General features: G+C 36.2%; 3 protein-coding genes across 3 annotated transcripts; all 3 read right to left on the bottom strand.

Annotated features, from left to right (window-relative positions):
• On the bottom strand, positions 1-1,283 carry LOC139868951 (inactive LRR receptor-like serine/threonine-protein kinase BIR2). Its single transcript, XM_071857286.1, has 2 exons — positions 332-1,283; positions 1-240 (listed from the first exon to the last, which is right to left on the bottom strand). The coding sequence occupies exons 1-2, from the start codon at positions 950-952 to the stop codon at positions 1-3; spliced, it is 861 nt and encodes a 286-aa protein (XP_071713387.1). The 5' UTR covers positions 953-1,283.
• Positions 1,284-2,618: 1,335 nt separating this feature from the next.
• LOC139865829 (E3 ubiquitin-protein ligase CIP8-like) lies at positions 2,619-3,883 on the bottom strand. The gene has a single exon (XM_071853938.1). It carries the CDS (start codon positions 3,749-3,751, stop codon positions 2,717-2,719), a length of 1,035 nt encoding a protein of 344 aa, XP_071710039.1. The 5' UTR covers positions 3,752-3,883; the 3' UTR covers positions 2,619-2,716.
• Positions 3,884-6,411: 2,528 nt separating this feature from the next.
• Positions 6,412-10,141, bottom strand: LOC139865828 (uncharacterized). Its single transcript, XM_071853937.1, has 2 exons — positions 9,914-10,141; positions 6,412-8,904 (listed from the first exon to the last, which is right to left on the bottom strand). Exon 2 carries the CDS (start codon positions 8,834-8,836, stop codon positions 6,668-6,670), a length of 2,169 nt encoding a protein of 722 aa, XP_071710038.1. The 5' UTR covers positions 8,837-8,904; positions 9,914-10,141; the 3' UTR covers positions 6,412-6,667.
• Positions 10,142-10,903: the final 762 nt, after the last annotated feature.

Here is a 10,903-nt window from a genome sequence, read left to right on the forward strand (position 1 = left end):
TCAACCAATAATATTCAACCGATTCCCATTCAATATATCGTATAACAGTAAGAACTCTTTCTCAAAGCTCTCAAACTTATGGAGCCTCTTATCGGCAAGCATTAAACCGTTTGGAAACGAAGCCTTATACATGAGTCCCATGTATCCGTAGCCAATTACCTTTTTAGCGTCAAAGTTATTGGTGGCCATTTCAAGTTCCACCAAAGTCAGTCGACATATAAACTTTTCCATGGCAGTTACCTGTATAAAATAAAATTAAATAAATATATATAGTTTGATTATCAAATATTGTATTACATATGTGTGTGAAAGAACGAAAAGGAGATATTGCCTTGGTCTCTTCGCCGCAACTTTCTTCTCTAATCGGTGTATCAGGGCTTCCTGTAACCATGTGATGCTTCCTTCCCTTTATTTTCTTGATCAGGTAATGATAAGCCCTCATGTCGTTTATAGATGGTCCAGAAAAATAACAGAACATAATCGACATAGTTAAGATAGCAGACAGAGCAAATCCAATCTTAAACCCTGTAAAAAATACATCTTCACGTGCTTCATTCTTCCAACGTTTCAAAGGACCTCCACAAAGCCCTGAGTTTCCTAAATAGTTATCTGCAAACATGTTTATATCGGAAAAAACAGGTACTGGTCCCCACAGTGAGTTGTTAGCGACATTGAAATCCTTGATACGATAGAGTCTACTTAATTCTTGAGGGATTTGGCCCGTCAGTTGGTTGTGGTCAAGTTTAAAAACATTGATATTTCTGCAGTTTGCAAGACTAGGTGGAATTGGACCTGAAAAGTTGTTGAATGAGAGATCGAGTGACGTGATAAAGGGTAAAATATCTCCTATATTAGAAGGAATTTGTCCTGTGAGTTCATTTCTAGAAAGATCTAATCCAGTGAGGCTAGTGCATTTTTTTAAGCCCACTGGAAACGGTCCTCTGAGTCCCATGTCTGATAGGCGAATATTCAAAATCCTGCTCTCATCAATGTGCCAGCATTCGACGCCAATAAATCGACATATGAAACCTTCAGTAGTATTACTAAAATCCCAGGTAGTTTAAAGGTTAGCTGTGTCTTCTAGTGATTTCTTGATGGATCTTAGGCAACTGATGTCTGAATCGACTGCATCGCTTATAGGACAGTAAGTTATTATGATTAGCATCTGCAAGAGTAAACTATAGATGCATAACTTTTTCATTGTTAATTGCATATAGCGTTTGCATATGCATGATGCCATATGGAATACTATTATTATTTTAATGTGTATGATATAAAACGCGTTGTTTACAAGTCTTTTGTGGAACTCTCACTCACTTCCAAGAAAATATGGTAAAGGAAAATGGGCTACAAGCCAAAGGAAATTACGTTAATAATGGGTTACAAAATTGAAGATGATGACTTGGGTCAACCCCCAATTATTTGCTTCTAAGACCACTCCCAATCGTACTATCGTGACATACTTCCTTCCCATGACTTACATCAGGCTAAATCATCACTACACTCTCCTAACCCTAACATACTCGGTTGGTGAGTAATATTGGTGTGTTTTCATCAAATGGTTAAACATATCATTAGCTTGGCTCGTTTGAATTTGTGGGATGATTTTGGATTTGCTTTGTTTTTTTGTCCCATTTTGTGTTTTGAAGTTGAAATTTGAGAGTGAAAATAGAAGATATATTGTGTAAAAATAGAAGTTGTGTTGTGTACGGAATTAAAATTGTAATGTGTGTACATATAGAACAAATAAAAAAAGGAAACTAGCCGTTTTCCAACGGCGGTAGATGAAAAAGAAGAATGACAGATATGAAAGTTAGAAGTATATCCAGAATCAGCACTGGATGGAGCATATTGACAAATACTTTAAGGTATGAATTAAGGGGAAGAATAGAAGGTGTAAGTTGTAAGGAAACGAAGGAGGTGGATTTATAGTGAAATATCCGACAGAGCAATCGAAACAGATTATTGCATTTAACCAAAGAAGATCCAATTTCCTTAATTACCGATGAACCAAATCTTATTACGAAGATTTTCTCTAAATTCCTTGATTTCCGGAAACCAACCGTGACTACGTCACCGGTTAAAATTAATCTACATTTAATTATTTCACTCTTTTGTGATAACTTCACTCATACTCTTCACATAAACGGATTGTCTTTGAAATCCTTTGTATATGTTTTATCTTTTCTATTTTAAGATTTTTATGGTTTTTCAAAAATATAAAAATCTTTTATTCTCAAATATGATCAAATAATTGACAATCATGACATTCATATGATATTCATCACAATACAAATTTATCATGCAAAGTCAATTATACAACACAAAGAATCAGAACAGCCGATTTTCGATTCCAACGTTCCAATTTGCCTCGTCCAGAAATCTGCTTAAACAAGTTACAACCGATCATAGTCTTTGGGAGGGCGACCTGGGCGGAGGGACCCCTAATGCCGCTCTCGAGAGGGCGACTTGAACGGGTGCGTGGTCTAAAGCCTCTTTGTTTTAAGTGAAAATAAGATTTTTGGTTTTCAGACTAGCCAGGGATACACGTAACACGTCTTAACTAAAAAACATCCATTAACTAGACAAACAAAGCACAATATACATATACATACACATAACAAGATCATCAAATTGTGTGATTATGTACATACAACAGAAACAGAACAAATAATTACCAACGAGTCATAACACCAACATATAACGATTCCGCTTCCTAATCACCACCACTCGAACTCGAAGAACAGCCATTATCAGTTATCCTATTATTCATCGTTACCGATTTCAATTTCTTCTTTTTATCTTCTTCATATTCAAGATCATCAGTAGGCAATTCAAACCTACAAACAGGACAAGTATTCCTTTCATCCAACCAAGGCACAATACACTCACCATGATACATATGACCACACTCTAACTGCTTAACAATTTTACCCTCATTATTAAACACACTATCTTTACATACAGCACATAATTCCACATCAGTTGACTTTATAAAGTCAACCGTTTGCAATCCTTCCACAACCGATTTAGCAGCCGGCGGAGCACATTTCCGGTGGCCGGTATCATTTTCCATTAAATTATTTAATAAATTTTCATATCCAGTTTCATCAACATAGTCTCCAGGATTACCTATATAACCATTTCCACCTTGAACTTGTAACCCTAATTCAATCGATTGGTCCTCCAGTCCCATTAAAAGATCCGCCCAATCGAGTATTCGATTACGACGGCTCGCGGCTCGGCTTGCGAAATCACGGAGCCGAATCCGCAGCGCGTCTCGTGCTTCTCGTCTTACGACATCCTCATCATCTTCATCTTCATCAACGATAACATCATTATCATTATTATCATCTGATTCATGTTGCTCATGCTCTTCATCTTCGTTATTGTTGTTCAATTCATCGATTTCGATACGGAGATGATCGGTGTTATCGACGGGATGATCTAGAGGAGGTGGAGGTGGCGCGTCAACTTCATGCGCCGCGTGAGCGATTAGCCTGAGAACTTGAAGGAACTCGTCGCCGAAAGCCGGACTATCTTCATCGTCAGATTGACCTGCGTGATGCGAAGTTGAAATTGATTCAACGAATCCGTTTTTACATTCGAAGCAGATGAGGTCCGGGTGATCGGGTCGGGTTTCGATAGGGACTTGTTTGTCGCACTGGTAGCACCAGTATTGAGTGGGATCCGAATTATTGGAGATGGCCGGAGGTGAAGCTGACGGTGGCGGTGGTGAAGTGTCGGCCATGACCACCGGCGAGAAGTATGGTGTGTGATAAGGAAAATAATTTAGGTGGGGGCATTTGGCGTATGGTTATGTATGGCGGGAGGACCTAGACAGATGTTGACCGTTGGATTTAATATGATCTGTCCGTTGGATTGAGTGATATTTTTGTACCTAAATCGTCTATGATTAGTTCAATGATTTAAGAATGGGTGGAGGTAGGTGAGGGTTCCATTCCATTAAGGGATGATTTTTTAAATAATTGGATCAAAAATTATTCTTACCTAGCTTAAATGATCCCTTGGTCCTACGCATGCGAAGATTGAAACAATGACAATGCAGGTTCGTTTATCGGGTCTGGCATGCTGTGGGGAAATGGGTGATGGTGTTTCGCCAGGCTCCAGTGGGCTACCGGGGACTGCTGGATGGGTTGACAAAATCAACACAGGGCTAACATGTCCCTGCCGATACACATGTTTTGAAACAAAAAGTTCAATGATTTTTTTGATAAAAAGGAATATTAGCTCAATGATTGTTATATTTAGCCATTTTAGAATTATTTATTTATTTTATTATTTTTTTAGATAATCTTTAAATCTGATTGTTGATATTCGGATATTCCCATGAGTTCAAACTGGTTAATTCTATCAGTTTATGTTTATGTTTTCATCTTAATCTTTGAAATCATGAGTTCGACCTGGTTAACTCTGTCAGTTAATTGATATTGATATTGATATTTAAGTATTTTATAGTAATAATTAGAAATTAGAAATTAGAAATTAGAAATATAAATAAATTATATGGAGTAATTTACCCCTACATACTAATATGCAACGAAGAAATTGTAGTTTCAGTTTTATCCGAATGTCGTTTTGAGTTCGCGTTCACACTACACCCGGCTCCTCAAATTCGGGTTCATACACACAACAACCCCCAACTATCTAGTTTTTCAGGGGTAAAAAGCGTAAACATATAATTTTAAAAAAACCAAAAGAAAATGATTCCACCCGTATTTTTAACGGGCCCTATCTTCTCGCTCGGTCCGAGTTAAATTTTTTCGAGACCACCGTTCAACTCGAAAAAATCAGACGGACACAACGGGACTAACTATGCGCGAAACGGACATCGTTAAAAAAACACTAAATAACAGGCCCTATATTCTCGCTCGGTGCGAGCTAAATTTTTCCGAGACCACCGTTCAACTCGATATTATTTTACGAACACAACGCGACTAACTATACGCGAAACGGACATCGTCAAAAAAAACTCTAAATATTTCGAGCTATATTTCATACATATACGTACACGTCCAACAAACAACCCAACCTACTAGATATATTAGGTACCAAACAACGTATATACAAATATGACCGCGCGTTGAATACAACCGCAGCAACGCGCGGTCGAATTTTTTCTTACTAGTAAGAAGAAAAGAATTTATAGCAATTTTAAGTATTTTTTTAAGATGAGAGTTTTTTTTTTTTAACTTTTAAAAGGTAAGTTTTTAAGTACAATTATTTGGGCCTAGCTCTCCGAACGAGTAATTTTTGGCCCAACCTAGCTTCTCAAACAAGTATAACAACCAACTGTATGAAAAAGTAACCAAGTTTTTACATAGTCCGACTTGCATGTGTTAAGCATGCCGCCAGCGTTCATCCTGAGCCAGGATCGAACTCTCCATGAGAAACAAACTTTGTTCATATAACAATTCCAACTGAAATACCACTCTCTTAGATTATACTCAAACGAGATTAACTGAAATATAAAGGTTGTTAATTTGATGAATCAGAAACAACAGATGAAGAATACAATGTTGAATTACATATTTTCAGCATGTACATGCAAGGGCGAAGCTTAAAGTGGGCATGGAGGGGCCTCCAAAAAATTGGGTAAGTTATGAGTTTGTAGTCCTTTGAATTGCCAACAGTTGAGCTTTTGAATAAATCAAATCGGGGTCCGCATGAAGGATATATAAAGCTCACATAATTTGCGAGATGTCAACGTTTTGGTCATTTCACTCTTACATACTCATATTTAGTCGATTCACAATCTGAAACGCTTGAAACTCATAGGGCTACAACTTTCCCGTTTATGGTTACCTGATATTCAGTGTCTTTCGTCCGAAATTGTTATACTTAGATAAAAATATACATGTCTTTTAACAAATTAAAATTTTATATTCTACGCTTAAATAATTTGACGATATAACATGTTATTTTGCCTCCTAAAAAGTGTTCAAGCTTTGCCACATGTAGCATTTCAAACTTTCGATTTCAATCACGATAACAAGACCACAAACGTCAATGTGTTGGTGTATTGGTGATGAACTGACTTCGCATAAGGGAGGTCAGGGGTTCGATGCTCTTGCGTTCGAACCTCACCCGAGGGATTTTACCACACACGAAGCCTGTATGGATTCGCCGTGGGGTTTCCTCATGAAAGGCGGTAGAATTATATTGGTTCTCCCAGAAAATGATCGGGTGAGTGGGTGGGTTCGAACATCACGTTCAGACCCCGTCAGTGACACTAACTGCCATTCAAAAAAAAAATAACAAGACCACATCACATTCCATGAGTCCATGACTACTCATGGAGTCATGGTATAACATTCATGCCTTCTGGAGCTAGCAACATGACAAATAAGCATCTGTAATTACTCAAAACGTTCACTAATTTTCTTTGATATATATGAAGATGAACATATAACTAGAATCGAAAACAAAGTTTCCGCAACCTAAAACATCCTTCTATCAAGTACCGAAAAGTTGAATAAGAAAAAATGTCCGTGACCGAAGGTAAGAAAACCTATTTCCTATTCTCGTCTTCATCAATTACCCACCCCGAAAACAACTCTTCAAGAATCTGTATTCGAGTTGTACTACATCCCTCGCGCTATGTATAACTACGAAAACCAAATGAAGATGATATGGAAGCAAACCTCTACCTCCATGGTGGTGGTTGTTGGTGTTTGTTAACTGGAAAAAAATCAAATCTTGAATCAGGTTCAAGACGTTTCACCCCACCGTTCGAACTAGAAGACGCTTGTAAAGAGTTATTTGGTCTAAAGTATCGTTCATCAACATTTTGAGGAAAAAACTGTCGTAAACCATTAATCTTCCTATTTTCACCATTGATCATTAAACCAGTATTCAGGTCAACGTTTTGCTGCAGATGGAGAGGCCCGGGTGCAATCATGTTCATGATGAAAGGCGACGGTTGCTGAGTTGGCATAACTTGAGGTACGAAAGTGGCTCCTCTTGAATCAACCATGTATGGCATTTGCATTTGAGTACTATGTGATGCTCCATACAGAGGCATGGAGAAAAACATGCCGTTATGATGCCCATAGAACGAAGGATTAGGATTAGGATTAATATTATGATTACTATAGGGATTAGGATTACCATAATGAACGGAAGGTTCTAGACGTCTACCTGAACCGAACTCCACTTTGGGTTCTGAAAAAGGATCTTTTTCCTTCACATGAACTTTTTTACCAAATATGGAAATAACAGAATGATCCAACGAAGTGTCATTCGAAAAACTGTGCTGATCGTTGAAGTTCAGATCAATGTTTCTTTTTATAGGTAGTTTTGATGACGATGAAGAAGAACGAGATGGACTTTGCCACGCGTTTTGGTCATCCCCGATACTGTTAAGATCCAACTGAGGCCTTTCCGTTGGGTTCGCTACAGAAGATTCCTCCACAGAAGGAACACCGGATATAATTACCATTTTATCCTCACTGACATCAGCAACATTAAGATCGAAATCAAGAAAACCAGAAAGCTGCTTCAAGTTTTTGTGGGTCCCACTGACCGGGTTGACCGAATTATCAACTTCTTCAGAGCACACATCTTGATTCAAATCGAACCCCGAAAATCGCCTTCCAGTGTCAGGTTCTGATTCTTGAGCCACCTCGGAAATTTGCGAAACTAGGGTTTCAGCATCTTTCACGGGTTCAGGTACTGAGATCTCCTTATTTGATTCGGCAACAAGTGGTGTTTGACTTTGTTTGGAGTCAGCAGTTGACTTTCTTGACTTTTTATCATTTTCACCACCTGATATTTTCTCAGAGGTGCTACAACTTCGTTCGCGCGAATCAACTTCTCGTTCGACCTCGTTAGCAACTTGCCTAGCTATATCCAACGGGTCTATCATCCCATAATCGAGCTCCATGTCTGATTTCTTGCTATTTAATGATAACTTAAAAAACCGGGACCCGTTTTCTGAGCTTCCATTGATCTGAATACCACCGTTAGCTTCCGAATTTGGACTCTCACCATTATCCACCATTTCTTCATCTTTGTCACTTAACACGTCAGTGTTTGTAATAGACGGTTGTAACGGATTGTCCACATCAGCATTCAAAGCTATTTGTTCCAGAGTCGACAATTCGATCGAGTCTATTTGATCCCGAATATTAATCTTCTTTTCATCCTTAACATCCGATTCCTCAACAGTTTCTGACTTATTATTCGGGACTTCAGATTTATTCACAATATTACATTCACTATCAACTGTCGATTTACAAGATGGCTCAGCACGAACCAGAACCTTTTGAATCATGGTTACCGAGTCCATTATTTTATCTGATGGTGGGCCAGTCTCCGTATTATCACCACTAAACGACTCCAAATTTTCTACATCGTTGGGAGTTTCGTTATTCTTGTCCTGATTTAGCATCCAACTATCACACAACAATTTAGATTTTTCACGAACCGTTTTAGAACTACTATTTGCACCAATATCCTGCACCAATTTGACTATTTCAAAGTCAACCAACGTCTCCTTATCTATCTGCAGCCTTTCGAGTGCTTTCAATAATGCAATAATTAATTCTTCCACAACACCGTTTTCGTTATCTTCTAGAAGCTTCTGAGAATCCTTAAGCCATTTATTTATGAAAGACGGTCCATCTAAATAGATAAAAAGATCAAGACAGTTCTTGTTCTCAGTGGATGCAATGGCGGTTGCAACCATTGACCACTGCCTGTTGACCATGGAGTCTTTTTCACTTTGCATTACGGTGATGAGCTCCTTAACTCTATCAGGATTTGTGAGCCCATCTTTTAACTCACTTAAGGTAAAAAAGTCCTCCAAAGTCATAATTATTCAACGCCAGCTAAGACTTCTAATATTGAACCGAAACAATCTACAAAATTTTATCATGTACCCTGCAAACATCACATTATAAAAGTGGAGATCAGCACAATGGACGAAAATATTATCCACAAATTCGGGAAGGGGGAATCAATTATAACAAACACACATGCATCTAACTAATCAACTAGGCTAGAGTGTAGACATCAAATAACGTAGACATACAAAAAATCATGATATCTTACTTGTTATTGTTAAGTAAAAACAAACCATTATCGCGAGCTCTTGAATAGTCTACACAATGTCTCGTCGATTCTATTTTTGATATATTTTCCAAAATCCTGGAGTATGACTTTGAGACCTGACAATTGGTTGTTAATTTTATATGTACCGGTTTCCTTTATGAAGTGATTTTACTATTCTCATATCATGATTTTATGAATATGAAATAAAAATAATCCTTAACATTATACTGAAACAAAAGAGGCAGTGTCTAGACTATCATGATAATATACCGTAAGACACGAAAAGAGTTTATATGATTCTTCATCAAATTTAGCCCTGAGACCTAAACTCATAAACAAAACATAAAATTGCCATATGATTTATATTTATACCCAATCATGTCAAATCAGTTATGCAACTAAATCCACACAACAATAATTCCACTGTGTCTGATAATATATATTAATATATTCATATTAATATATTTAGTTATATATTATATTATATTATATTTTAGTTATATTAATATTAATATATGAAAACAAATACAAAAAAAAAAGAAACAGCTAAAACAAAATATCAAAAGTTTCCAAATAAGTGCACCACAAACAACTAATTAACAGTAAACCTCAATTATAGTAAACCCTACGTATTAAAATTTTCTAAAAATATAAAACCTTAAACATCATATTATCAATTTTCAGTTGAAACACCACAGGCATGTTGTATGTAATTAACTCTGCCATATAAATATATATTCACTTAATTTGTACCTAAACTACAGTAATTAATCAACTCATCAAAATCAAAAACTTTAAACAACATTAAGAAATAATTACACAGAATTGAGCTAATTACCTGTGTTTAGGAGGTAGAGAGCAGCAGAAGGAACACAATAAAAAGCTTCGAGACTTTGGGAGCGATGTTTCTGTCTCTAGGGTTTATTTGTGAATAAATAAATTGAATTGAATTGAATAAAAAATGTAAATTGGTCAAAAATATAATCACGAAACCCTAACTTTCAGGTGTGATGGTGTTTGCTGCCTTTTTCCGGACCAGAGAGAAACAGATGTTGCAAACGTTGCTTTCTTCCACTCCAGTTGTTTTTTTTCCCTTTGATTTAATTTATTAAAATTAAAATTAAAATTAAATTAATTAATTAATGAGTAATAAATTAATTATTCACAAACTGGGCAGGTTCAAATGAGAACTAGAACAAGGGCGGGAACTTTTTGATTTCATGATTTTTATGCATTTAAATGCAACAAATTACATTCAAATGTTAATTAATGCTCGTATCACTAACAAACATGTGTTCATTACCACAAATTATATGTTAATTTGTTAATTATATAAAGTGTACACATGTTTTTTTTTTGAAAAAAAAAAAAAATGATTCAATTTACTCACATGTGAAAATGTTCGTAAATTAAAAGTTCTTGCATTTTTCGCTTTTTTGTGGTTCTCGTTTGAACTTTTGGAATTCACAAACAATGTAGTAAAAAACTCGATTACTCCTGTTATTCTCCGATTACTCATTTTTAAAAACTGTACGTTTTGATTTTCCAAAATTTGTTTAATCATAGTTTAACGTCGGTTAATGGGTAAAAATCAGATTTATTATCAAAGTCGGTCAAATTCAAAGTTAATTCTTTTTAACATGAATTCAAACTAAATTTACAGGATTTATAAACAAAATGTGTGTTTTTAGATAATTATGTTATTTACATATATAATTATGGAACATGTTATTTAAATGCACATTGGCTCCCCATATATGGTAATGTAGTCGTTCAGTGTGTTTATAACGAATAGAGTGGGTGTCATGAAGTTTTGGTCGTCTGTGAC

Source organism: Rutidosis leptorrhynchoides, chromosome 9, assembly GCF_046630445.1.
Source record: "Rutidosis leptorrhynchoides isolate AG116_Rl617_1_P2 chromosome 9, CSIRO_AGI_Rlap_v1, whole genome shotgun sequence".
In the NCBI taxonomy this organism is placed as follows: Eukaryota; Viridiplantae; Streptophyta; class Magnoliopsida; order Asterales; family Asteraceae; genus Rutidosis; species Rutidosis leptorrhynchoides.